Source organism: Lepus europaeus, chromosome 18, assembly GCF_033115175.1.
Source record: "Lepus europaeus isolate LE1 chromosome 18, mLepTim1.pri, whole genome shotgun sequence".
In the NCBI taxonomy this organism is placed as follows: Eukaryota; Metazoa; Chordata; class Mammalia; order Lagomorpha; family Leporidae; genus Lepus; species Lepus europaeus.
The window spans coordinates 6,998,559-7,026,419 of record NC_084844.1 but is presented as its reverse complement, the minus strand read 5'-3'; the positions used below and the strand labels follow the sequence as shown (position 1 = coordinate 7,026,419).

General features: G+C 56.7%; 1 protein-coding gene across 7 annotated transcripts in view; it reads right to left on the bottom strand.

The window, feature by feature from the left end:
* The window catches only part of SLC39A11 (solute carrier family 39 member 11), a 412,593-nt gene that overhangs the window by 318,761 nt on the left and 65,971 nt on the right, over positions 1-27,861 (bottom strand). For 6 of the 7 annotated variants that reach the window (XM_062216930.1, XM_062216929.1, XM_062216928.1 and 3 more), the window contains one exon: positions 3,185-3,343. In XM_062216930.1, coding sequence (XP_062072914.1) covers positions 3,185-3,343 — 159 coding nt within the window. Of the gene's footprint in view, positions 1-3,184; positions 3,344-6,831; positions 6,976-27,861 lie in introns of those variants that run through there. The other variant, XM_062216933.1, reaches the window with a different exon arrangement.

The window sequence follows — 27,861 nt, the reverse complement described above, 5'->3', positions numbered from 1 at the left end:
CACAAAGCGCCTTCCACAGCTCAAGCTGCCGCCCTTCTCGGTCTGCTAAGCAAATGAACGCTGACACCAGGGGAAACCTCGGACGGCCCCAGAGAAAGGCCGGCACTGCTTCCAAGCCCGACCCCGCGTCCGGCCATGGCAGCACTTAGAATCAACTCTCGTCTATTGGCAACACCTTCTCAGACGAATGCCCCTTCCCATGTGAACAGCTGGAACCAATTTCTTCTGAGAGCGCCTAGAACGCAGGTTCAGGATCAGCTGGGTCTTGGCGCCGGCTCCTAAGATCCCAGGTATCGGTGGCCCCTGGGCCCCGTCCTGAGCCATGGCACCCCCTCCCCCAGATGTTCCTCCACCTTTCTTGAACCATTCCTGGTTTTCTGCATGGTGGATCCAGCACTTTGCCCCCGGGAGCGTTTCCATATTCAAAGCATTTATTAGAACAAATGCGAACCAAAGGTTAAAGTACAAACTGGCCACTGTTGACACTGCCCAGAGAAAGCCCCTCCATCGCAACAGCTGATCAAACACAACTGGGCGCACCCCCAGCCTCACCCCACCCCGCACCAGCAGGAATGACCCACTGCGGCTGGGGAGGTCCCTCTGTGACTGGGGGAGGGGGAAGAACCAGGTGAGACTGCAGACTGGGGCTCGGGGGAGAGGGGGGGCTGTGCAGAGCCACCAGGAGCGCTGACCACAAGGCCTTGCCTACTCCAAGGGCAAGGTCACAGCTCAGCAGGTGCATCTGAGGGCAGTACATGGCAGCCTGTGGCGAGGACCTCTGGAAGCTGCCCGCATCACAGGGGCAGACACTCAACAGCAAGGAAGTCAAACGCCCAGAGGGCGCGACCAGACACTGCCACCCAAGCGCCCAGTGGACAAATGATGACAGATGGCGTCAGCTGTGCACTCGGGCGCCACGTTCGGCTGGCTGGTTGGGAGGACGGTCCTTCTCCAACACAAGTGACCAGCTTCTCAGGAGCCCCAGGGCCCAGAGACCACTTCGCAAGAATTTTCTTTCTCTGGTTGGAAACTGAAGGCAAAAAGGAGGCAGAGAGAACCTCAGTGACCCGCTATGGGGTCCATGTGCCCTGACTCCAGTGAGCCTGACTTAACCTACCCGGCGGGATCTGACGGGAGAAATGGCCTGTAGCCCCACTGTGCCCTACATGGCTCCTCCTGCACCTCTACACTTTCCGAGCGGGCAGGGAACCCAAGCCCCGGCTCAGGGGTGCCTCTGACCCCCTCTAGTGCTTGCTGGGGCAGCGTCCGGGAAGGCTGTGCTTGCCTGCCCCACCTCTGACTGGCACTGAGCCCGCTCCTGCAGACGCCAGGGCTGTCGCCAGTGGCTTACAGCTGCCGTGGCACGGCCTGGCCTCACAGCCAGCTCCAGGCCGCAGTTCAAACTGGGTTCTCTGTGAGCAAGCACACGCACGTTCCCAAACAAGGCTCACCAAACCCACCTCTGCAAAAAAGCCAAAAATCTCTGGCTCACCCAGAATCCAGTGCCCTTTAGAATCGAACATGTTCACAACCCCCCCAGAGCAGTTATCCTCAAACTACAGGGAAGAGAACTGGAACCAAGGACGCACAAGCAGTAGATGGCAGAAGTGACTTCAAGCCAGGACCCTGCTGCCCAGCCTGCCTGCCTCCCCCTCTCCCTGCTGCTCGGCCTGCCTCCCCCTCTCCCTGCTGCTCGGCCTGCCTCCCCCTCCCCCTGCTGCCTGGCCTGCCTCCCCCTCCCCCTGCTACTCGGCCTGCCTCCCCCTCCCCCTGCTGCCCGGCCTGCCTCCCCCTCCCCCTGCTACTCGGCCTGCCTCCCCCCACCTCTGCTGCCCGGCCTGCCTCCCCCTCCTCCCAAGCGTTACTGACGTGCTCCCAGGTGAAGCTCTCACGCAGGAGTCAGACGTGCCGTCGTCCTCCCGAGAACATCATAGCTCGTTAGGGGACAGGGCCATGGCCACGGTCACGGTCCTGGTCATGGTCATGGTCACTCACTTCTCCCAGTTCCAGGTGTGCACATGTGGGAGAGCACTTCAGAAAGTTCATAGGAAAATGGAATGAGAAGCTAAGTTTATTTTGGGGTAAAAAAAATGTTTGAAACCTGTGCATGGATTTTTCATAACAAACATTTTCCATGAACTTTTTGAAGACCTCTTGTCCACATGAATTTCAAATTTTCTGCACCAAAATAAATGTCAGAGAGACAGAGAGAGAGAGAGAGAGAGAGAGAGAGAGAGAGAAGCAAGACCTTCCACCTGCTGGTTCACTCCCCAAATAGCCACAACAACCAGGGTTGAGCCAGGCAGAAGCCCGGAGCCTGGAAGTCCATCTGGGTCTCCTATGTGGGTGGTGGGGGCCCAAGTACTTGGGACATTTTCCATTGCTTTTTCCCAGATGCATCAGCATGGAGCTGGATGGGAAGTGGAGCAGCCTGGACTCAAACCATTGCTCACACGGGATGCTGGCATCACAGTTAACAGCTTAAGCTTAACCCACTGAGCCACAAGGATGGCCCCCTCAACTTATCTTTTCATTCCATTTCTCCCTGAACTTTTCTTTAAATATTTAAATTTACTTATTTATTTTCCTTTTATTTGAAAACAGAGACAGAGAGAGAGAGAGAGACAGTCCACTCACTAACTCATTCCCCAAACGTCCCCAACAATCAGGACTGGGCCATGCTAAAGCCGAGAGCCCATAACTCAGTCTGAGTCTCCCATGTGGGCAGCAGGGACCCAAGTACCTGGACCATAGCTGCTGCTTTCCAGGGTGCTCGTGAGCGGAAAACTGGAACGGACAGCAAAGGCGGGTCCGATCCAGGCCGTCTGATACGGGATGCAAGAGTCCCGTGCGGTATCACCACCACCGTGCAAACACCCGCTTTTTGAAGCACCCTCAGAAACACGACGCACTTCGCACCATCAGCTGCACTCCGCGTTCCTAATGAAATCTGACATCCGACGTCAGAACTTAGCGAAATGCAACAAGGGGATGATGAGTCGTATTTCCAGATGATTTTCCTGAAGGAAGTAATCCCCTCCCAGTTCCTCTACCGCCCGTCCTCTGTTTAGATACCACAACTCCGTGACAGAGACATCACGGGTCTACCAAGTTCCACAGGAAGCAATGCACGGCGCTGTCGGGTGTGCGCCGACACGGCGGCCCGAAGCCAAGCTGTACTCACCAGGTGAGGCATCAGGAGGTCAGCCAGGTAGACGAAAGCCGCGCCGAGGGTGAAGCCGACGGCCACCGGGAAGAAGGCAAAGGCACCGAAGCCCCCGGATGACGTGGCCATCTCCACCGCCGGGGCCAGGAGGGACCAATAGGAAGCGGCTAACATGACCTACAAAAACCAGAAGAGGCAATGAGTCAGGAAGCCGACCACACAAGGCCTTCCCAGCAGGGACCTCGTGTGCTCTCTACGGCCCAAACGCAACCCCACAACTCCACAGGTGGCAGGCCTGCGGTCCCAGGTGATGGCTATTACCCCAAGCCCAAGAATCCCCAGAGCTGGTGTTGTCAGAAGGCAACGTTAGGTAAGACTGGGGTGACCTCGGGGGACGGAGTCCGGTTTGCTGTCCAGCCTCAAGCAGGGGGATTTTAGCTGCCAAGGAACGAGTGGCACCGTCCGGAGGAGCCATTTCCGTCGTCACCCTGGGGGGAGGCTAAGAGGGCCTACTGCTGCTGTCTGACGAGTAGTGGCCAAGGGTTCTGGTTAACATCCTACAACGCGCGGCTCAGGCCCTTCTAACAAAGTATTATCCTGCCCAAATGTCAGCCATCACGTTGCTGCGAGATCCTGTCCTAATTGAACACTCTCAAGACAAACCGCTCGTGACTTCGCGAGCCCCGCTCCGTCCTAACGCAGCTCTAATGATTACAAAGCTCTTCCTTGTGGTGAGCTGCTATCTGCCTCCCTTCCATTTTTATCTATTAGCTCTCGGGCTGCTCCCTAGAGCACCAGTGAGCATCTTTCCTCTGTGATGTACGACAGCCTCTGAAATGTCTGAAGACAACCAGTAAGTCAACGTCATGTCGGTCTCATCAATTTTCTTATCTCCAGAAAGGAAGAGGCGAACTAATATTTATTGATCGCCTGCTGTGTCCAGGGACCAAGCCTTGCATTTGATCTCCTCTGTTATCATCGTAACAACCCGGAAGGCACATGTTGTCTTCCAAAGCTATTTGTAGATCAAGAGAGTGAAGCTCAATGTTGCAAGGCGATTTGTCCAAGGTCACCGAGGCACTAAGTGTCAGCTGCAGAGAACTGACCGCCCAAGGACCATAATCAACTCACTGAGGGAGGAAACACGAGGGGGAAGAGAAAAATGAGGTTGCTCTCCAGCGCCAGCGAGGTCGATCTGATAAAAGGTTCTTCAGTGTGAACCAAATCAAACACGCACCCAACAGCCGCTCACTCGCACGGAAGGCGTGACAGCTCCGTGGCTAGAGTACACCCACTGCCCATCACTGTCAGGGTACGACAGTCATCGTTGACACACAAAATGCCGAATGGGCCTCCAAAAATTACTTAATGATGCCTTGCCCTAAAAAAAAACAACATTGTGCATCACCCATCTCCAGAATCGCAGCCTGAGTGACAGGACCGGCATTACAACAGCGACAGCAGGGAACAAACCCCTCCAGGGAGCCACAAATCCCCTGCTGCCAGTCATCACTCACACGTAGTCACGTGCTCAGTTCTCCCAGCAAAAATCTTAGGGCGCCCCCGCCGTGGAGAATCACAACTTCCTGTGGAACTCCCAGAGAGAATGAAAACGCCTCACCTACGCGGCCTGGGAGCTGAGGCCGACCGGTTCAGCGCCACGAGCCACGCCGCCTGAGAAGACCATCAGAGGAGGCCCGGGCTCCTTCCTGGCGTGGCCTAAGCCGCCCCTGTTCCAGACTGTCTCGCTCGCTTTAACATCCGACAGCCCTTGGGAAGCTGCCATTCGCAGGGAACTCCCCAGCGAGGAGGACCTGCCCGGAGGCACAGGGACGCAGAGGCCCATGAGCCTCATCTTCAGCTTGACCTGTCCAGCAGTCTCTGCCCCGGCCTGTCCCAGGGCGGCCCCACCCATCCCACCTTCGGCAGCTCTAAAGCCACGTGATCAGCACAAGGCTGCTCAGCACACCCCATCCTGCGATGACAAAACAGTGTCCTCGTCACAGCACTTGGGGTACCTGCCCTTCCCCCACCAGGTCCCACTCGGCTCCCACTCGGCTCTCACAGTCCCCGTTGGTCCCCAGGGAGCACTGGGTACCCACGTCTTTCTGCACCCATGGGTGAGAAGCATGTGGCGTTCCCACAGGTGTTACTCAATGTGGGAGACCGGGGTGCTACGAGGGGAAGCGGCCCAGCTGATGTAGGTGAGCCCCTTCTTGGAACCTCTGGTCTTCAGCCCCGCCTAGGACCCAGCTGGGATTCCTCCCTTCCTTTCCCTCCCGTGTCCTTGTGGGAAAGACCCACTCTCAAAGTGAATGGCTGTCAGCCAGAGGCCAGGAGCCTTGCCTTGGCTACCGGAAGTCCAAGCTCTCCGGTACTCTAAGACTTAAACACTAACGGCCCTGTCCCTGTATTCCCCAGCCCTTGGTCTGGAACTGAGAGTTACTTCCCCGGCTCTGGGGCCTTTGGACCTGGACTGAGCCACGCTACCAGCATCTCAGGACCTCCGGTCACCATGACCACACGAGCCGATTCCATAGTCAACCCCCTCTCGTGTATCTACATGCACATCCTACTGGAACCCATTAACACAGTCCCCAAGAGAAGTCACTTAAAGGGTGTGTGATGTAGACAAGGTCATCAAGTCCAGGGGCTGGCGCCATGGCACAGTGGGTAAAGCCGCTGCCTGCAGTGCCGGCATCCCATATGGGCGCCGGTTTGAGTCCCCGCTGCTCCACTTCCGATCCAGCTCTCTGCTGTGGCCTGGGAAAGAGAGTAGAAGATAGCCCAAGTCCTTGGGCCCCTGCACCCATGTGGGAGACCTGGAAGAAGCTCCTGGCTCCTGGCTTCGGACCAGCATAGCTCCAGCCAATGCAGCCATTTGGGGAGTGAACCAGCGGATGGAAGATCTCTCTCTCTGCCTCTCCCTCTCCCTCTCCCCCCCCCCACCCCGTAACTCTTTCAAATAAATAAAGTAAATCTAAAAAGACAGAAAAAAAGGAAGGAAGGAAGGAAGGAATAAAAGAAACAGTCCATGAAAAGGAACGAGGGGTTGACTGACACTAAGATGTGACCGGATCTTGAAGACATTAGGCCCAGTGCAAGAATACAGCCGCAGGACATCACAGGCTGTGTGAGTCCATACCCCAGAACATCCAGGGCAGACAGCCACAGAGACAGCCGGCTACTGGCCGACAGGCGGCAGGTGTCAGTCCTGGGGAGTGGCTGCTCCATGGGCCCGGGCGCTCCCGTGCATGTGATGCAAACATTCAGAGGTCGACAGAGGTGAGGGTCACACAACGCTGTCCGCGCTCTAAATGCCACAGAGCTGTGTACTTTACAACAGCGGCCGCTGTGGTACGTGGCTTTGTCTCTCTAGGCTGAGGCTGGCCGTGCCAACTCCAGGAGCCTGTCTTGTTCTACGTGCCCCTGGCCATGTGCAGGCCTCTCAGCCCAACACCTCCACCCGGGACAACACAGAACGCCAGGCCCCAGCGCACGCGCCCGTTCCTCCAAGCATCCCCAGCCCTTGCCTGGGTCTACGTTTAGAAGGGGGAAATGCCAGCTACAGAATCAGGACTGAGTTTGGGTCTCGGCTCTGCCTCTGACCAGTGAGGTAACCCTAGAAAAAATCATCTAAGCTCTCTGCAGCTCAGATGGGTCACCTGCAGACAAGACACGGAACCGCGGTGCTGTGGGAGCTGTGTCAGGGGACGGTGTAGTTCAGGGTTCTCCTCTCGTCCTTCTCCCCATCTCACTCCGCTGGGGGGCCTCTGCGGGGCCCTGAATCCATTCTTCGTGTCCGTATTGCCTGGGAACCTTGGCCCGCCCGGAATCCATGCTGTGGCACCTGGCTGGAGACCTGGACGGAGCAGCTGCTCGGTAACCGTTATCTAAATGAGCTCTGTACAGGGAGCACCAGGGCTGCAGAAGTCCGAGTGCGCGACCCGGAAGTGACTCAGCACTTTCCCATCTATGGCCTGCATTTTAAACTGACTTTTTTAAGCTTCCGAATGAAATACTCACATGCCTTCCATTCCTTTGACAAACACTGGCAACTAAGTAGTGGTTTAGAATAACAGAGGTTTTTTTCCACGGGTATAGAAAGAAGTCCTCGTAGCATTTTCAAAGCTTCATGGATAACCCGCTCAAGAGGCTATTGATAGAATCAACGACTCGCTGAGTTGAAAGGGACTTCCGGACATTATTTGCTCCAAACAACCCATTGAACGGATGGAAAAACTGAGGCCCATGGAGAGTCAGGGGCTTCCGCCAAGTGCCAGAGCAAGCAGATGCCACCCAAAGCTGGCCAGCCGAAGACAGCACCATCCTGGGCCCCCACACAGGCCCGGAATCATTTAACAAGTCGGAAGAGCTATGGGGTAAGGACCGGTGCGCCCTCGTTCCCCCCTCACAAGGCACAGAAACCCGGAACCCAAGTCTGGGACCAGTGCACATCGGCAATCCAGGGCCTTCCGCAACACCGTGATGCAAGCTACTCCAAGCAAACGCAGTGCTGGGAAAACGCTGGCGACTAATAAAGCGTGGTAACGAGCCTGCTAAACACCTGCCTTCGGAAGATAAATCAGACCTCGCAAATTCAAGACTATTAATAGCCGCTGTGCTCAAGAGGGAGGTGGGAAACGAGCGATTACGTGACTCATGGCACGAACCCTCCCAGCGCACACCTGAAGCCGGGAGCTCCAGAATAAAACGTGGAAACCTTAAAACTCTGGGCGCGGTTCCTTGCATAAAAGACACCCCTTCCTCGGCGGTGAACGGCATTTTAAAAATGAGAACAGCCTAGGGGTGGACGTTTATGGCGCAGTGAGTCATCCCATAGCAGGATGCCCGTTCTGCTTCCAACCCGGCCCCCTGCTAATGCACCTGGGGGTCAGCAGATGACTCCTGGCCATTGTGGCCACTTGGGGAGTGACCAGGTGGATGGATGGAAGATCTCTCTCCCTCCCTCCCTCTCTTTCCCTCCTTCCCTCCCTCTTTTTAACTCTACCTGTCAAACAAGTAAATAAAACTTGAAAAAACATAAAAATAAATAACAGTTACCGAGCCCTGAGAAAAGATAGGGGAAGATCATTCCAGCCGAGGATCATAAACTGTACGGGCAAAGACCGGAAGCCAAGGGTGCCCACGGTTCGCTTTGTGGGGTCAGCACATGAGAGGCCTGGGCCTTCGTTTTTGTAGCCATGTGCTTGACCTTGGGGCAACCCAGAGCCTCCCCGCAGGGGGTCAGAGCAGTTCAGTCACTCAGGGACACCCAGCTGGATGGGACAGAGCTAGGATGTGAAACCCTGGCCTGATTCCAAAGCCGTGCTATACCCCATCTCTGGAATGTTTGAAATACTTTAATAATAATAATATTCACAACGTCACCTACTCAGAGCATCTAACCAGAGAATACTTTCCCTCTGAATATAATTTTCAAATGCAGGGGGCTGGCGTCGTGGACAGCAGAGTGAGCTGCCACCTGCCATGCCGGCATCCCGTATCAGTGTCGGTTCCATTCCCAGCTGCTCTGCTTCCAAACCAGCTCCCTGCTGATGCGCCTGGGAAAGCAGCGGAAGACGGCCCAAGTGCTTGGGCCCCTGCACCCACATGGGAGACCTGCGTGGAGCTCCTGGCTCCTGACTTTAGCCAGGCCCATTCCAGGCCTTGCAGCCGTCTGGGGGAGTGAACCAGTAGATGCAAGATCTCTGTCTCTCTCCCTCTCTCTCTCTGCGACTTTGCCTTTCAAATAAATAAATAATTTTTTTTCCAAAAAGGTTGCTGTTTTGCAGTAGGACCTCTATCTTAAGCACCTGTATACCTGTGTTAGTTTGCTCAGGCTGCCATAACAATAAAGAAATAAATATTTAAACTTTTTTTTTTAATTTTCAAAGGTTTACTCAGCTTATGTGAAATCACTAGTCCATTAGGAACAGCACAAAACCTAAGTCGTAAAACTTCTAGTTTAACTGCGGCCAACTGAACACAAGCGGCTCATTCGGCTCACTCCCGAATTCCCACCAGAGTGACCACCCCGGGATGAGAAGGTTCCACAGGCACGGGGTCGTTAGGGGAGGAAGAGGACACGGCAGCCACCGCGTTCAGGAAGCCAGAAGAGAGGGCCCGGCGAGCCCTGACGGACACCCCAGGGGGGCTGACGCCTGGGCCTGCAGCACAGCCTGAAGCCCATAGCAGTCCGGCGGCCTTGACACTGAGACTGGAATGCCACGGGCAGCCTGGGTGAGCAGCAGTTAGACCCCAGGTCCCCCTGCACCCGCTGTGGCCAAGCAACCATCCCGACAGAAATTTAGGGGCTACCAGCTCAGCCAAGGGAGAGGGTTCTGTGCTGCACACAGCGGGGGAGAGTGGTGCTGTATGGGGGGAGTGAGGGCACCCAGCGCCTGCCCACATCCCTGCCCCGATCCGCAGGAAAATCCTAGAGCCAAGTCCGCACCAGCGCTTTACAGAACGGTCTGCACGCTACCCTACTGCCCCGCTGGGCCGGGCGTCCCTGCCCAGGGCTCCGAAACCACACCCTGACAGCGGAAGGGCGAGCGCGACGCAAGGACACGCAGCAGACACTGACAGGGTCTCTCTCTCTCGTGTTCCCCAAGAGTAGAATCCCCCATTTCCCATAACCCTCAAAACCCAGCCAAGGGGGCCGGCGCTGTGGTGTAGTGCGCTAAGCCCCCGCCTGCAGTGCTGGCATCCCATATGGGCGCTGGTTCGAGACCCGGCTGCTCCACTTTGGATCCAGCTCTCTGCTGTGGCCTGGGGAAGCCGTGGAAGATGGCCCAAGTCCTTGGGCCCCTGCACCTGTATCAGAGACTGGGAGGAGACTCCAGGCTCCTGGCTCCTGGCTCTGGATCAGCCCAGCTCTGGCTGTTGTGGCCATTTGGGGACTGAACCAGTGAATGGAAGACCTCTCTCTCCATCTCTCCCTCTCTCTATAACTCTCAAAGAAATAAATAAAATCTTTTTTTTAAAAAAGTTAAAATAAAAACCTAGCAAAGCTCACAACGCAATCCTTTTTCTCAAAATATCTTGCAGAATGCCACAGAGAGACATCCTGGAGGATGCTATCCATTTCCCTCTGGTCCCAGAGGTATCAGCACAGAATAATAGGTGGGGAAAGAATCAGCGAACACCTCGCCCAGAGCGGGCAAAGCCTGACATTCCTGCTCGTGTTGGGACAACGTCAGCTCTGCAAATCCAAATCCGGCCGCGAAGAGTTCCTTAAGGAATCCAGCAGAGCACGCCGGCGGCCGGGTGCGGCCAAGCCTTTCCTTCCATACAGAAACGACAGCCACAAAACTGCCCTCTTAGCAAAACAAAATTACAGCGCACGGCTCACTTACCAGGCGGGAATTTCGGTGTCAAGATGAGTCGCACCTCTAAAGAACGGGGCATGGAAGTCTACAGGAGACAGGGCCACAGATGCAAGGTAGCAGCAGCCAGCTCGGGGCCCGCTGCGGACCAGGGCTGCCTGCAGTGTCTGCAGGAGCAAAGGGCCGTGGACTCCAGCTCAGGGAGGCTGCTGTCCTGGCCAGGAGGGGGCACAGACTCGCGACCCGGAATCGTCAAGGCAGTAGCTGCTCCCCGAGGACAGAAGCCGGGAGGCGTCTCTTACGCTCTGGCTCCGAATCAGATATAGACTTACCTTCAGAAAGTCAATCAGCAGGTACCCGGTGAGTGTGGTGTTCCACACTCACCATATGCGGGACCCCGAGGGCTTAAGGGGAGAAAGAACAGACCCAGGCAGATCTGGGTGCTGCCTCTCAGGACCTGGCTGTGCACCTCGTAAAAGAGACCCCGAGAGACAGCTGGAGAGAGTCTGCAGTCGTTCCAAGAAAGGAGATGCCACATGTACACAAACCAGCAAAGCAGGACAGCAAAGGAGGCAGGGAGGGTCTCCTGAGGCTTGGCCAGGGGCTGGAAAGGAGCGTGAAGGTGGGACCTCCCGAGCTGGGACGAGCCGGGTGAGCAGGCACAGCTCCTCTGGGAGAGCTGCGAGGCCGCTGGCCCGGCGGAAGGCTGGGGTGCGCGCTGGGGCCCAGCGAGACAGCCAGGTCTACTGAAGAGGACAGCCTTGGACCTCAGGTGGCCGGTGTGCTGTCTGTAACTCTGGCTGCACGCCGCAATCGACTGGAGCGTCCAAGACACAGGTGCCAGCACTCCGTCACAACCTGGAGACCGATGCCCCAGGGTAGGGCAGGGGCACAGGTGAGGCCGAGGCTGCTCTGCCAGCCCTGAGCAGATCCACGCTGGGGAAACAGCCAGGGGTCTTCAGCAGGGGAAGGGGGCATTCTGGGAGGGTTAGCTGACGTCAGGAGGCAAGACGGATTTAAAGGGACAGTGTGGTCACGAGGAATGGGAGTGAACAGACGGGGGGCGGGTGTGCGTGACCCTCCAGGAGGCGGTCGCCCCCGTCCACGCAACATCGAGTCACTACACCACAGACCCGCGACGGGCGGCCACACGAATCCTGCCTTGAGTCAGCTTTCCAATTTGGCGTTTTGATCATCAGGCATGATTCAAGCATGAATCAAACGCGCATCGGGGCTATATCTGTACTTAACCTGACTTTATCAACATGCCTTGGCGACAGACAGAGACACCAGCGTCGTGTAACTCTGCAGCATGAAGCCTAACAGCTGGAGATCGTCATCAGTTACATGCAGCTCCGATTCTGTGGTTAACTGAGCAAGACCGGTTTGGCTGCCCCATCTCGTCGCCGCACCTCCCCAGTGATGACGATGGGCAGGGGCGTGGCTTGATCCCCTCCGAACTAAGGAAGGGCACTTGTGCTAGAGCAAAGCAAAAAGGGGAAGTTATGACCATTCGATCCCCTGACTCCTCTCCTACACAGCTCCCCAGCAGAAACGGAAGCTGGCGTCCACACGAAGACGTGCGCAGGCACGTCCCAGCGGCCTTCTTCCACACGGGATGCAGCCCGTCGGTCGGGGAAGGGATAAACACGCGTCCGTGTATCTCTAAGACGAAATACTCGTGGGCAATAAAGGAAGCAAATGACTGATACGGCGGCAACACTGCAAGCGGACCTCCCTGTACGCGCTGATTCCACCTCACCACGAGCGCGTGCAGGGCTAAGCTGTGGGGACAGAAGTCACACAGCGGTGGCCTGGGAGAACTGAGGTGGGTGGGGAGGAGGGGCTCTGTCTGGGATGACAGCGAAGTTCCCCATCTCATTTTGGGGGTGGTGGCTTTACAGGTGCAGGATTCTTGCCCAAACTCACTGACCTGGCACTTTAAGATCTGGGCACATTGTGGCATTCAATTCCTTCCGTTTTTCAAGTCTTCAAAAGGCTGCACCCACTCCTGATTCTGATGAGCCACGTTTGCTCCGGGGACAGCATGCTGGGCACCTAGGTGCTAGGGTTACCCTACAATGGTCCCTCTGGGGACAGGCCTGGGTCATCCACTACAGTCACTAAGTACTTGACAAGACCCAACAGGCCCAGGTCGTCCTCAACCCCTAAGAACCAGCGGTGTCAGACAAGCACGGCAGTGTCACCCAAAGGGACCTCCGGCCTCCATTCTCAGTGACCCCAGGTCCTGGGTGGGTTAAGCCCTGGACCGTACTAAGTTCCCTGAAGCAAAGACGATCACTCAAGGCCTATCTGGGCCTCAATGTTGCTGGCCAGAAACCTACTTCTAACTCCTGGGCCAAGAAACCATGGAGGCGGGCGCTGCTTCCCACTGAAGCTCCCGTTTGCAAAGTGCAATGCAACGCGACACACACGCGTGAAGGCCCACCTGGACTGCAGCACCCGTGGGCACGTGTCTCAGCTACACTGGGAGTAGCTGCGCTCCAAAGTCAAGGCCAACCTAGGCTCTGCTTCCAGTGCAAGGCCCCTCTTCCACAACCCATGGCTCTGAGTAAGAGGCTCGCTTCCAAGGCCGAGTCAGACTAGCTAGATGCGTGTGGACTCCCAGAAGCCTTCAGCTCGCCAAAATTGTTAACTCCGTGCAGACTAAAACAACAGGGAGATGGCGGGGTGGCAGGGGAGGGGGAGGGGAAGGTGTCCTGACCAAACCTCTTCACCAGCCGGTCACACAGACAGTGAGAACACACTGCCCCAGGCAGCCTCCCGTGGCACCCAGCCACCACTCCATCAGCACCCTCTCACTGTGGGCTTGCTGGGGGCCAACGGCGCCAGCTGGTCAGGCCTCCCCCACCCCCACACTACCGCTCACTCCCACGGATCCAATCTGTCCCAGATCTGGCTGCTGGGGAGCAGCCCCTGCCGAGGCCGGGGGGGGGTGGGGGGGTGGGGGGGGGAGTAAGCTGCTGTCTGTCTGGCTCATTGAGAAAAACCCAGCCATCTAGGAACTCCGCTGCTCTGCCTTGTGAGAGGTGACAAACCACCAGACTCCTGGCTGTGGGCTTCTGCCTGGCACAAACCAGCCGTGAGGCTCAGGGATCCCTCCAGGTGAAGAGCCAGCCCCCGCCCCTCTCTGGGTGCTCCTAGAGAGCAGTGCTCCACGCTTGGCCTTGGGGGACAAGTGCCCTCCCCGAAACTCTGACTCCCAGCTGCCTGGGACCCCAGCTGCCTCCCAACATGGCCTGGTGCAGCTCCCAATGATATGAAGCAAATAAAACAACACCCGCGGATGGACATGGATTTTACTTTATGGGAGGAGTCATTTCACTTGGGTGATCAGGGAGGTCTTCTCAGAGGAGGTGACATAGAAGCTGCGACCTCGATGATGAGACGGAGTCGCCACAGAACTCTAAGTAGAGGGCAGAGCGAGCGGACTTCCTCAGGTCAGAACGAGCGAGGTCCGTGGCACAGGGACCAATGAGGGAGAGCTGAGACCAGGGTCCTCGCGGGCCGTGGGAGAGCGAGGCAGGCGGCGACGCGGCTGACTGACATTTGTGGAAGCTCACGCTGCACCAGCGGATGAAGAGGTGGAGACGGGAGGGCGCAGAGCGGCAGGGACGGGGGAGGTGAGAGCAGGGGCAGAGACAGCAGCAGGGAGGCCCCGGGGGGGGGGGGGGGGAGGGCAAGTGAGCGAGCTCCATGGGAGATGCCGGCGGCCCGGGCAGGTGCCAACCCCACGTGTGACGGATGCTGGGGAAATCGGGGTGCACTCCATAGGAAGAGGGGGCAGGGCCCAGCCACGGAATGCGCAAGGCGGCGTCCAGTGAGGAACGTGCGAGCTTCCCGCGGCTGCTGTGACCACGCAGCACGAGCCAGGTGGCTCAAACCACAGAAATGTTTCTCTCCAAAATGCTTCTGGAGGCCACAAGTTCAAAGTCAGGGCTGACCTGGGCCACGCTCCTACTCACAACCGCCAAGAGGAGAGGCATGCCAAAGGGTGCCCGGGCACCGAGGGGCTGCTTAGCCTCACCTGTAACCCAGGAAACATCAAGGACGATGACAGCACCCGTCTCAGGCCAGGGACAGAGAATGAGAAGGAGCCCCGAGCGAGTGCGCAGCCCGGTGATGCGCGGGCAGCTCGCATCACCGTCACGGGCCTCCGCGCGAGGACTGACAGAGCCGATACGTGCGCCGGGCACACGCTGCGCTCTGAGAGGTCGGCTGTGGTGAGCGCAGACTCCCAGTGTGGCTGGAGAGACCACGCAGGGGAAGAGAAGACCCTCCCATGGGACCAGAGAACTCAGGGAGACCACGTGTACGGAAGGTGAACCTAGCACTGACATCCGAGAGATACACACGCGTGGAAGAAATCCTGAAAGACGTCCTTCCCTGGCAAGGAGCGGAGGAAAGAGAGAACGGGGCGCAAAAGAGAGTTGTTGAAAACAGCCAGAAAGAGGCCGGCGCCGTGGCTTAACAGGCTAATCCTCTGCCTTGCGGCGCCAGCACACCGGGTTCTAGTCCTGGTTGGGGCGCCGGATTCTATCCCGGTTGCTCCTCTTCCAGGCCAGCTCTCTGCTATGGCCCGGGAAGGCAGTGCAGGATGGCCCAAGTGCTTGGGCCCTGCACCCGCATGGGAGACCAGAAGAAGCACCTGGCTCCTGGCTTCGGATCAGCGAGATGCGCTGGCTGCAACGGCCATTGGAGGGTGAACCAATGGCAAAAAGGAAGACCTTTCTCTCTGTCTCTCTCTCTCTCACTATCCACTCTGCCTGTAAAAAAAAAAAAAAAAAAAAAAAAAACCAGAAAGAAACATTTGCGGTGTTGGTTTTTGTTTTGTTTTTTTTGGAGTTAAAAGTCCGTGAAATTTCCCACCATGCAGAAGCGCACAGCAAAGCGATGATAGAAAGCAGAAGAGAGGAAGATGAGACTCGGCCAGGAAGCCCAAGAGCCAGGCAATAAAACTAATGAAGAGGGAGGTGCAGGCCAGCAGGGAGACGATCCAAGGGACACGACACGATGCGCACCAGAGCTGGGGGCGCTGGCTTCCAAACTGAGAAACTGCGAAATGAATGTATCTAGAAAAAAAAAAAAATTTTTTTTTTACAGGCAGAGTTAGACAGTGAGAGAAAGAGAGAGAAAGGTCTTCCTTTTCCGTTGGTTCACTCCCTAAATGGCCGCTGCGGCTGGCGCACTGTGCTGATCTGAAGCCAGGAGCCAGGTGCTTCTCCTGGTCTCCCATGAGGTGCAGGGCCCAAGCACTTGGGCCATCCTCCACTGCACTCCCGGGCCACAGCAGAGAGCTGGCCTGGAAGAGGGGCAACCGGGATAGAATCCGGCACCCCAACCGGGACTAGAACCCGGGGTGCCAGCGCTGCAGGCAGAGGATTAGCCTAGTGAGCTGTGGCGCTGCCTAGAAAATTTCTTAAGAAACAGACCAGAGTGGGAGCTTCTGGGAAGAGAGAGCAGGGCCGTGGAAGGCAGTGGGGGAGAAGGGTGGGTGGCTGGTTGGTTTCTCACAAGCCTTTTACCCACTTTTGTTCTCTCTAGATGGAGGCCTCTACGGCTGCAATACAAAATGATGATGCAAAAAAAAAAAAAAAATCAGGGCCCATTTAAGTGTCCGACAGTCATCAGTTGGAAATGTCACGGTCACATGTGGGGTTCAATTACACCTCATTAAAGGCGAAAACCGACCTGAGGGTGGATGCCGTGACGTAGCGTGGGCAGCCCCCAGAGCCACAGCGGGAAGCTCAGGGTGAGTGAGGTCAAAGGGCATGCTTCCAAACATCGCACCCAGGGCGACCTAAGACAGGGCAAGCGATTCCCGCTGCCGAGCAGAGAGGTCTGGAGGAGTTAACCAACTGAGGATGAGTAACACGGGCAACAATAACACCAGCGGGGCGCACCCTGGAGGGAGGCTGGTCTAAAGCCACCACAGGCACATCACTGACTCGCTCTGCCCCAGAGTCCACCCGTCTGATACGCGGTAACGAGTGCCAACAAGTACTGGGCATTTACTATATGGCAATCGGTGCGCTGCAAAGACATTACCCATCTCATCACTGCAACAGCCCCATAGGGGCCGGCGCCGTGGGGCAGTGGGCTAAGCCTCAACCTACAGTGCTGGCATCCCATATGGGCTCTAGTTCAAGTGCAAGCTGCTCCACTTCTTTTTTTTTTTTTTTTTTTTTTTATTTTTGACAGGCAGAGTGGACAGTGAGAGAGAGAGACAGAGAGAAAGGTCTTCCTTTTTGCCGTTGGTTCACCCTCCAATGGCCGCCACGGTAGCGCGCTGCGGCCGGCGCACCGCGCTGTTCCGATGGCAGGAGCCAGGTGCTTCTCCTGGTCTCCCATGGGGTGCAGGGCCCAAGCACTTGGGCCATCCTCCACTGCACTCCCTGGCCACAGCAGAGAGCTGGCCTGGAAGAGGGGCAACCGGGACAGGATCGGTGCCCCGACCGGGACTAGAACCCGGTGTGCCGGCGCCTCAAGGCAGAGGATTAGCCTGTTGAGCCACAGCGCCGGCGATGCTCCACTTCTGATCCAGCTCTCTGCTGTGACCTGGGAAAGCAGTGGAAGATGACCCAAGTCCTTGGGCCCCTGCACCCACATGGGAGACCCAGAGGAAGCTCCTGGCTCCTGGCTTTGGATCAACCCAACCCTGGCCATTGGGGCCATTTGGGGAGTAAACCAGAGGATGGAAGACCCCTCTCTCTCTCTCTCTGCCCCTCTCTCTGTAACTCTGCCTTTCAAATAAATAAACAAATCTTAAAAAAAAAAAAAAAGGCAAGAAGCCAATACGATCACCTCCAGTGGGCAGGTGAGAAAACTGAAGCTTGACCAAGCCGAGGTTGCTAGTGCTGGCTCCCACGCTCAGGAGCAGAGAGACCAGGCTCGATCCCAGGGCCATCGTCTGTGTCTGCTAGGAGAAAGGCCACAGCCTCGGTGCCCACCGCCCCCTGTCCTGAGCTCACCCCGCCCGCCGACAGCGTGAGACATTTCCTGGCCTGACGGCACATCCTGAGAAGCTCACTCTAATTAAATCGCGGGGAAGCTTTCAAAGCGCTTCAGAGTCGTAATGAGTTTGCATTCGATTAGTTTCTTCCTTCATTGGGCGAACCAGGAAGACCCATTTCCTCGTGGGCTCCGCGAGGCGGATTTCTCACTGGCGACTCGGAGAGTGCACTCGGAAGCTCCAGGGATTCTAGAGAAATCCGGCTGAGCCTGCAGGCAGTCGAGGCCCAAGGAAAGCCCAAATGCACACGCCCCTCTCACTCGACACTTGCTTTACAAACGTCCTCAAGGCCAGCTGTGTGCTAACCCCGCAGTGGACAGCCCAGGCTCAGCAGCAGAGACGCCCTCTGCCCGCCGGGGGCTTGTGCTGTGGCCAGGGAGGTCGACAGGTGAACAGGTGACAGAGCCGTGGCAGGCTGTGGACATCTGTCAGGTCTTTCCGATCCCATCTTGGGAGCAGGTGACGGATTAAGGAGGAAATCCCCTTCAGAAAGAAACACACGATCGCGAGGATCTGGAAGGAACCACGCTCCCAGAAGAGACTCAGGCAAGCACATCCCAGGGCTCGGGCGCCAAGTCCATAGACAGAAGCAAAGCCGGAGTAGATGACAGGCAAATTCTCCCGTCAGCAGAACTGCACGACCCAGGGCATCCTCACCCCAAGCCAGCTGCACGCCGGCTCTCCCTGGCCAGCGGGGGCTGCTCGTCTGGGGTCCCACTCAGGGCATGACATCGGAGTGGGACAGAGGGGGCGTTCCTGCAAGTGTTCAGCCACTCTAAGGCACTCAGAGGAAGCCCAGATCTGCAAGGAGGTAGTGTCCAACCTTCCTCCTCCACCCACCCACCTGAGCACTTGGTATCTGTTCACTGCATCCAAAAATCAATAGAGAGCCTTGCATAGGCCAAGAACAGCTCCTTAGCATCTTTTTGGATTTGCTCTTTTGCGACTGCCAATTCTCTCTCTCCCTCTCTCTCCCTCCCTCTCTCTCTCTCTCTCTGTCACACACACACACACACACACACACACGTCTGCCCGCAGTGCACTCTCTGCCCTCCACCCTGCTCCATCACACCCACCCCTGTGGGACATACGGCACGTGCTGTGGGACAGCTTGCTTGTCAGGTGACTCTCACAGACCCAGGAATGCAGGAATGTTTGTTTGCTTTGTTCACTGTTTCATCCCCAGAGTCTAGGACGGTGCCTGGCGCACGTCGAGGAGGTGGGGGCTCTCCACAAAAAGCTGCACAGTTCATCGTTTAGGAGTTCACAGCAGACGGGACACGCAGCCAGGCCACCCACTCATTTAAGATGCTCATACCCCTCGGACAGGGGCTCCCTACTCCCTGCCCCACCACTGCCCTGGGCATCCCAGGGGCAGCTCAGACCAGGGTCCGGCATGGGCTACAGCCCCTCCTCCACCTACGATACACAAACGCTGATACCTCCGGCTACGAGGTCACTGCCAGGGTCGGAGGAGGTCACGGATGGGAAGGTGACTGTCACATACTAACACTGGGACTCCTGTGCCCCTCAGATGCAAATGTTCTCGGCCATCAGCTCCCGGACACCCTTCTACACCACATCTTCGTGCAGAATTACAAAGCGGCTGGCAAATTCCACCCCGTAATCTACTTAAAGCCTCGGCCCGGGCTGTGACTGCGTCTCTCCCTCCGTCTTAAATACGATACTAATCCGTTTGTCCCTTGTTTATACATTGGACAGATGTGTGTTTTCTCCACACTCCTGGAGAGCTAACTCACTTAGCTCCAGGCCTGTCCTGGCTGATTTCTCTGCAGAGATCCAGAGCTGAGAAAGGTTCCCAAAGAGAGGCCGTGGTGAGAAAGGAAAAAAAAAAAAAGAAAGAAAGAAATCTACGCGTGGTTAAGTGCAAAGCTCCCCCACCCCACCTTGCTTAGCACACGCACAATTCTCCCCTCAGGCCTGCTGCTCCCATGGTTGGTCCTGCGGGGCTCGCTGTCTGCAGAGGCCCGGTGCTGTGGCTTCTGGCCCCGAGTCACAGTAAGACGCGAGACTGAAAGCCGGGCCAACCCTGACAGCCAAGCTACTAAAACACTGCTCTTTTGTTCTCTCCAGTCTCGGGAGGGTCTGTGAGTGCTAAACCATCAGTGACTGCTTGAACCCCACCACGTGCACAAGGTGGGAAGGCAGGCGAGGGTTCCGGCTCAGCAGAGCCAGGAGACGCCTGCAGGTTACGGGCGGACTGCTCAGCTCCAAACCCCACCCGGGGCTCTGGGCTGCCCCGGATCTGAACCACAACACTGTCTCTGCTGCCCTGCGGGCTCAGGGCTCTGCAGCTGTCCAGACAGGCGTGCCCCACCCCTAAGGAAAGGGGCAGTACTACCAAGGTGCTCCTGGAGGGGGCGGGGCCCCCGTGTCTTGGACTGGGCGCTTTCGGGAACAGAAGAGTGCAGGGAGCCACGCAAGCCTCTCACTGCGCCCAGCATCCAACCCCACAGCCCAGCCCGCACACCTCTAGCCAGGCCGAGAGAGGCAGGGAGCGGGGAGTCCCACTCCTCCAGCGCCCCTGGGCCGCATGGCTCTCACCACTCGCACAGCAGGCAGACAGGGAGAGAAACTGCTGTTTGCTGCCCCCGGCTTTGCCCACGCGTCCGCCGGAGCAAGCCTGCGTGGGTTCCCCGTCATCCCACCTGCCCGCGGCACAGGTCTCTCCACAGCCTTGAGTTCCATTCATAAGGCAAGACACAGACTGCCGCAGGAGGGAAGCAAATGGACTTTTTATTCTGAAAGGGAAGTTTTTATCCTAAACTTAAAAAAAAAAACACTAAGAAATACTGGTGCAGGTTAACAAAACCAACGATGACTGAAGCCTAGAATATTATTAAAAATTAATCTGGAGTCTCTCCCCTGCCTCTTCCAAACCCAGACCCTGGACACACCTGTTCTTGGGAGGCCGGCATCCTTCCCCCAAGCAGAAAGACCCTGGGGAGATAACTGCCGTCAGCCACGGGATGCCACCTCAAAGGCTAATTCCTGCCTTCTGGCCGTAGAGCGTAACCCCAACCCTGTCCACGCACAGATCTGGAACACCTGGGCTGGGCTGGGCCTGGGCTGGCCCTGGGCTGGGCCTGGGCTTCGGATTTCCTCCCTGGCTGCTTGAGAAGCCAACTGGAGGGAAGCTCCCAAAGCCGGACTCTGCCCAGGGGTGGGAGACGGCACCTGGGGGGAAGCCGCGGGCAGCAGGGAGAAGGCAAGACTGGGGAAGGACCAGCACAGGGTCGAGGGCCAGGAGGGCATTGAGCACACACGAGGAGCACTGGGCACACACGGGGAGCACTGAGCACACACGGGGAGCACTGGGCACACACAGGGAGCACTGGGCACACACGGGGAGCACTCAGCACACACAGGGAGCACTAAGCACACACGATGAGCACTGGGCACACATGGGGAGTACTGAGTACACACGAGGAGCACTCGGCACACATGGGAATGAGCACTGGGCACACACGGGGAGCACTGGGCACACACGAGGAGGAGCACTCGGCACACACAGGGAGCACTGAGCACACACAGGGAGGAGCACTGGGCACACACGGGGAGCACTGGGCACACACGAGGAGGAGCACTCGGCACACACAGGGAGCACTGGGCACACACGGGGAGGAGCACTGGGCACACACGGGGAGGAGCACTGGGCACACACGGGGAGCACTGGGCACACACGGGGAGGAGCACTCGGCACACACGGGGAGCACTGGGCACACACGAGGAGCACTCGGCACACACAGGGAGCACTGGGCACACACGGGGATGAGCACTGGGCACACACAGGGAGCACTGGGCACACACCGGGAGGAGCACTGCGTGCACACAGGGAGCACTGGGCACACACGGGGAGGAGCACTGGGCACACACAGGAGCACTCGGCACACATGGGAATGAGCACTGGGCACACACGAGGAGCACTGAGCACACACGGGGAGCACTAGACACACGAGGAGCACTGAGCACACACGGGGAGCACTGGGCACACACCGGGAGGAGCACTGCATGCACACAGGGAGCACTGGGCACACACGGGGAGGAGCACTGAGCACACACAGGAGCACTCGGCACACATGGGAATGAGCACTGGGCACACACGAGGAGCACTGAGCACACACGGGGAGCACTAGACACACACGAGGAGCACTGAGCACATACGGGGAGGAGCACTGGGCACACACGGGGAGCACTGAGCACACACACGGAGCACTCGGCACACATGGGGAGGAGCACTGGGCACACACAGGAGCACTCGGCACACACGGGGAGCACTGGAAACACATGGGGAGCACTGAGCACACACGAGGGGGAGCACTGAGCACACACACGGAGCACTCGGCACACACGGGGAGCACTGAGCACACACGAGGAGCACTGGGCACACATGGGGAGCACTGATTCTGGAAGGACAGACCCTGGGCAGGCATCTGCTCCACAAGGGGGAGTGGCTGATTGCGAGCAGGGCCAAGGTGTTCTGCAGGCTGCTCCCACCCACCAAGAACCAGAGTGGACCGCACCCCTCTGACCCCTCTGACCCCTCTGACCCTGAGTGGGCCTTCAACTCGCCTCGGCCAGTGGTAGACATGGATTTGCACGACTTCCAGCGTCCAAGTCTCCGCCCTCGCCTGCCTGGAGGTGTTGCCAATGCCAGGTGGGGAAGCCCGGGCCACAGAGCCTGGAGCAGCCCCGCGGACAGGCAGCACCGAGGCCCCGCCCTGTGAGCGAGGCCCTCGCCCGTGCCCTCCCGTCTAGAGCAGCTGCCAGATGACCACATTTGCACAAGGGACCCCGGGCAAGACCACAACCAGCAGGAGAGCCTCCCGGCTGCGCCCAGGCCACCAGACCGTGAGAAGTAAGTTGTTCTAGACGCACGCCACTCAGTTTACAGGTAGCTTCTCACCAGAGTCCAAGGAGCGTGGGGATGCCTGCTGCACGCTGAAGTGCTCAGTGTGTAGCGTGTTTGGTGTGTGTAGTGTGTTCGGTGTGTAGTGTGTTAGGTATGTGTAGCATGTTCGGTATGTGTAGCATGTTCAGTGTGCATAGTGTGTTCGGTGTGTAGTGTGTTTGGTGTGTGTGTAGCATGTTCAGTATGTGTAGTGTTTGGTACGTGTAGCGTGTTTGGTGTGTGTGTAGTATATTCAGTGTGTATAGTGTGTTCGTTGTGCATAGCATGTTTGGTGTGTAGTGTGTTCAGTGTGTGTAGCGTGTTCAGTGTGCGGAGCACGTTCAGTGTGCGGAGCATATTCAGTGTGCGTAGTGTGTTCGGTGTGTGTAGTGTGTTCAGTGTGTGTAGTGTGTTTGGTGTGTGGAGCATGTTCAGTGTGTGTAGCGTGTTCAGTGGGTGCAGTGTGTTCAGTATGTGTAGCATGTTCAGTGTACATAGCGTGTTCGGTGTGTGTAGCGGTGTTCGGTGTATGTGTAGCGTGTTGGCTGTTCAGCACTCATTATTTTGGCAATGCTCAACTCGATTTGGAGAAACCACCCTCCTCCCTGTTGTTAGTCCAGATTGGTCTTTGTTTTTACTCTAATGTGGAGAGAGGGCAAGACAGGACACGTGACCCAGGACTGGCCAATGCACACACAATCTCCCAGGGAACAGGGACCGGCTGCAGGGAGCAGCGGGTAACCCGAGTGAGGCCAGTGACTCCCTGCCCATGAAGCTCAGCTCTGAGTCCACACCTGAGCTGTGGGACGGAGAGACTTCCCCCTCTTCTGGACTCCAGCCCAGGAGGACAGGACTAGCCGACCTGAAAGCGCGCAGGGAGAGGCTGGCCTGGGAGGGAGCAGGAGCCGCAGGCACCAGCGATGCTTTGACAGCGCCTAGCAGTGCCTGGGGCCAGTTCTGCTCCTGGATGCTTTAATTGGATGGGCCAACACAGTTCCTCTCTCCCTCGTGCCAGGCCGAGTTAGGTTTTCTATCACTCACGACCCAGACGGCCCGGGCTGGTACAAGGAAGCTGAAGGAACTTACTGTCATCAGACAGCCTTCGGACTACTTGAATTTCCTGCCAAGTTCATGTGTTACTCCTTTGTTTGGAAAAGAAAGAAAGAACACAACTCATTCGGAAAGCAGCATATAAAGTGCACACGGAGAAGGTAACCCAGCGGCATCGGGACCCCAGGTTTCCTCTGCGCTAGGCGGTGTGGCCGAGGGGCTACCTGCCTGCCCCGGTTTTCATTCTCTGCCTCCCTTTCAGTAACAGAATCGCAGTGTTTACCTGGGCACATCGCTACACAGCTAACAGACCTTGCATCCCAGCCTTCTTTGCAGCTAGATATGATCATAAGAACAAGTTCTAGACAATAAACTGCACGGGGGCTTGCCAGAACCTATGGGGAATCTCCCTCCCCCTTGCCATTTCACTGCCTGGAAGGCTAGAAGTGATGACCTGAGCTCAGGCAGCTACCTTGAGCCCAATTACAAGACAAAGGCTACTTTTCAGGGCAAAAGCAAGAAGCAAAAAAGGTCTGGTGTGGGGAAATTAGGCACAGGAGGCAATTCAAAGATGGCGCCCAAAGGAAGGAAGGTGGGCGGTACCCAAAGGCGTTCACCACCAAAGCTGATTGGCCGAGCAGCATCAGGGGAGGTGACGACAACTGATGACGAGTGTACAGACATATGGCTGGTCCTCTAAAAAGTCACCCTGTAAAATGACCTTTTAAGTAACTGGTTGGTCCTTATGCCCCAGTAATCCTGCGGTCTTGTGCTTTAAAAGGCTTTGCTATGCACACAATAAACCGAGTTCTTGCTTGCTTGACTTGACTCCCTGAGGCGTCTGTCTCCCGGATCGGGAGGCTGGGGAACGGGCGAGCGGTGCACTTACCTTTCTTCGGACCCAGTCCATCCTCGTTCGGGTGGACTAAGAGCCCGCATCCCGGGTTCCCGGTAACTCTATGGACCTACTTTCTCAGTCACGGTCTCTGAACTTCTTCTATAGGGAAGGGGTCTTTCTCGTTTAAGCCAGCATTTTTCGAGTCTCGGTTACTGTCAGTCAAACCTAAGCCTAATGGATGTGGAATGACCAGAAGCGGAGCAGCAGGGAACCTCACGGCCCCACCAGGACAACAGGTGTCTGGTTGCCATGGCAACTACCCCGCCACACAGATTCCAAAGTACAAACCCACATGACTGGGAAAGGCTTGATGGGAGCCCAACCTGCCCCCCGCCCATTTCTGGTGGAGTGCCCCCCAGTCCCTAAGCTAGAATGGGAACGGGAAACTGGCCAGCGGCCACAGGAGAGGTGGCCCCAGCCCCACAGTCCCTGTCGAAGGCTGGAACCTCCTTGGCTGCCTTCCCAGCCAAGGACCTGCCAGGTCCACCGGGTGCTCCCGTAGGCCTCTTCCTGTCCTCTCTCACTTCCGACCTCCTTTGCCCCAAGTCAAGGCCGCATCACAGCTTTTCACGGGAGGGAACACAAGAGCCTTCAACCTGCATCTCAACACACTCCCTACAGCTGGGCTTCCCACGACCAATGGAACACGTTTCCTGAAAGCACAACTCCGACCCTGTCCCCTTCCCAAACTCTCTGGGGACTCTGCCAATAGACAGAGCAAGGCACAAACACACTCTCCCCTCCACAAACCCCAGGCGGTCCATGGCAGAAGCCCAACCTGCTTCTCCCTGCCAAACCCATCACCACTCCTTCGATTTCCCATCCCTCCCTCCATAACTCATCTCCTTCCCTCCCTCTCTGTCAAACTCAACCCATGCATCCCCTTCGAGCTCCATCTACGGCGCCCTCCCTAGCTCCATCCCCTTCGAGCTCACCTACAGCGTCCTCCCTAACTCCCCAACCATAGCCAGGTCTGGACCTGCATACCCAGCATCCTTTGTTCACTCCCGTCTGTACCACCACATGCTGACGGTCTCCTGACGACAGGTGACCGTGACCCTGAATCCCCTGCAGGGAGGACTACATCTTGCTTCTTCGCGGTTGCTCCCTCACACAGTAGGTGCACCTGCACACAGTAGGTGCTCGCTGCAAGGCTGGGGGGTGGGCCTTAAGAGAACTCTCTCCCTGCTCCCACATTCTGCGTCGCCATTCTCCAAGGAAGAGGACAATGACTGGTTGGTTATTCTGAAGACAGAATGCACGCCTCACCGTTTCTGAAATTACACAGGCCCTGGACGACGCTTTGATTGCTGGCTCTTCTCCCCTGTGTGTGCAAGCCGATGCTGAAAAGCAGTAATACGCGCGCGATCCAGCAGCCGCTCTACAAAGCACTGGTATGAATAACGGGCATAAATGTGGTGCTGACGTGCAACGGCTAAAGGACACAACTAAGCTTACACTAACTCTGACCCCTGGCACTCCAAAGTACGTGTGAGAAAAACCAACACTCCATAAATGCTTTTGACTGTGACTGGTACTGAGACGCATGAAATATATATACATATATAATATATATATAATATATATAATATATAATGTTAAATTAATATAATATAATATTAATTATATATTAATTTATAAATTATATATATATAAGGTCAGCTCTTCCATTATTTAAATTGCAGCAAAAGACATTTAGATCAGAAAAGTTTCTTAACGAGCTAGCTAAACACTCAATTAGGTTACCAAAAAAGAGTGTAAAGTCTTGCTTCACAAATCTCGGGGGACAATCTCTACCCCCACCATCTGTCTGGATGCAGGGGGCATGGGCCCTGTCTGATGGCAGAGGGACACCGGGCGATGACTCCTCCAAGTTCCGGCCACGCCGAGATTTTTCAGACACAGCATGGGATCCAACAAGGTCTGCGCACCAAGGGGGAGTCTAAACTCAACCTCAAGATTGCCTAGCAGGAAAGGGCCTGCCTCCCATCTTTCTTTTCACAAGAGCCAAGGACCCAAAGGAAGCACCTGTCCAGTATCGCCTGACCGGCTGGAAAACGATCAGCATCTGCCCCTCCCACAGGTCGGGTCAAGATCCACCAGTCCTGGGAGCCAAGGCTAAGCATGTGGTGCGTTGTCACGCAGTCTGCAGCTGGAGCCCAGAGGCAGCGCCCCCTCCTGGGCTTCCCCTAGTCCAAGTTCCAAGGCTCTTTGTTCACCCCCGGTGCCCTTCTCGCCCCAACCCCTGAGTACTGATTCGCTGGATTCTTAGCACCACGGCCCCAGGAAGTCTTTAAAAGGAGTCTTGGAACGGCGCCGTGGCTCACTAGGCTAATCCTCTGCCTGCGACGCTGGCACACTGGGTTCTAGTCCCAGTTGCACCTCTTCCAGGCCAGCTCTCTGCTGTGGCCCGGGAGGGCAGTGGAGGATGGCCCAAGTGCTTGGGGCCCTGCACCCACATGGGAGACCAGGAGGAAGCACCTGGCTCCTGGCTTCAGATAGGTGCAGCGCCGGTGAACCAACAGAAGGAAGACCTTTCTCTCTGTCTCTCTCTCTCACTGTCTAACTCTGCTGTCAAAAAATAAAAATTAAAAAATTTTTAAAAAGGAGTCTTGGCAATCAGCCAAGGAGCTCTAAATATGGGTGCCATGTTCCACCTCGTGCCTCCCTACCTATATCACCAGATTCTGACGTAACCAGTCCAGGATGTACCCACCAGGGCACTGGTTTTTGTGTTTATGTTTATTTTTAAAGAGTTATTTATTTATTTGAAAGTCAAAGTTACACAGAGAGAGGAGAGGCAGAGAGAGAGAGAGAGAGAGAGAGAGAGAGAGAGAGAGAGAGGTGTCTTCCATCCAATGATTCACTCCCCAACTGGCTGCAATAGCCAGAGCTGCACCGATCGAAAGCCAGGGACCAGGAGCCTCCTCTGGGTCTCCCACGCGGGTGCAGGGGCCCAAGGACTTGGGCCATCCTCCACTGCTTTCCCAGGCCACAGCAGAGAGTTGGGTTGGAAGAGGAATAGCTGGGACTAGAACCGGTGCCCATATGGGATGCCGGCGCTTCAGGCCAGGTTAGCTCACTCTGCTGGAACATGGATGCTAACGGCTGAGCTGGGAAACCCCATTTCCTTTCACAATCTCAAACTGCACACCTCAGCTCTGGGCCATCTGTCCCGAGACCCTGTGCCTGTGTAACACAGAGGACGGAGCAAAAGGGTCCAGAAACTTCACAGCGCTTCCCTGCCAAGCCACCCCCCAAAGATTCTTCAAATGCCCAGCAGAGGAGGGGCAGCAGCGCTGACTTCCTGAGCAAACGCCAGGCTCCCCTTCAGAGGCTCCGTCACATCGGGCAGCCCCCAGGAAGGCACCCACTTGGAAACACCCAACAGCCCAGCCCAGGAGCACTCTGAGCCCCCAGCCCCGGCTCTCGGCCAACAGCTGGGGTCTGATGGCTCTGGCTCGGGCTGCT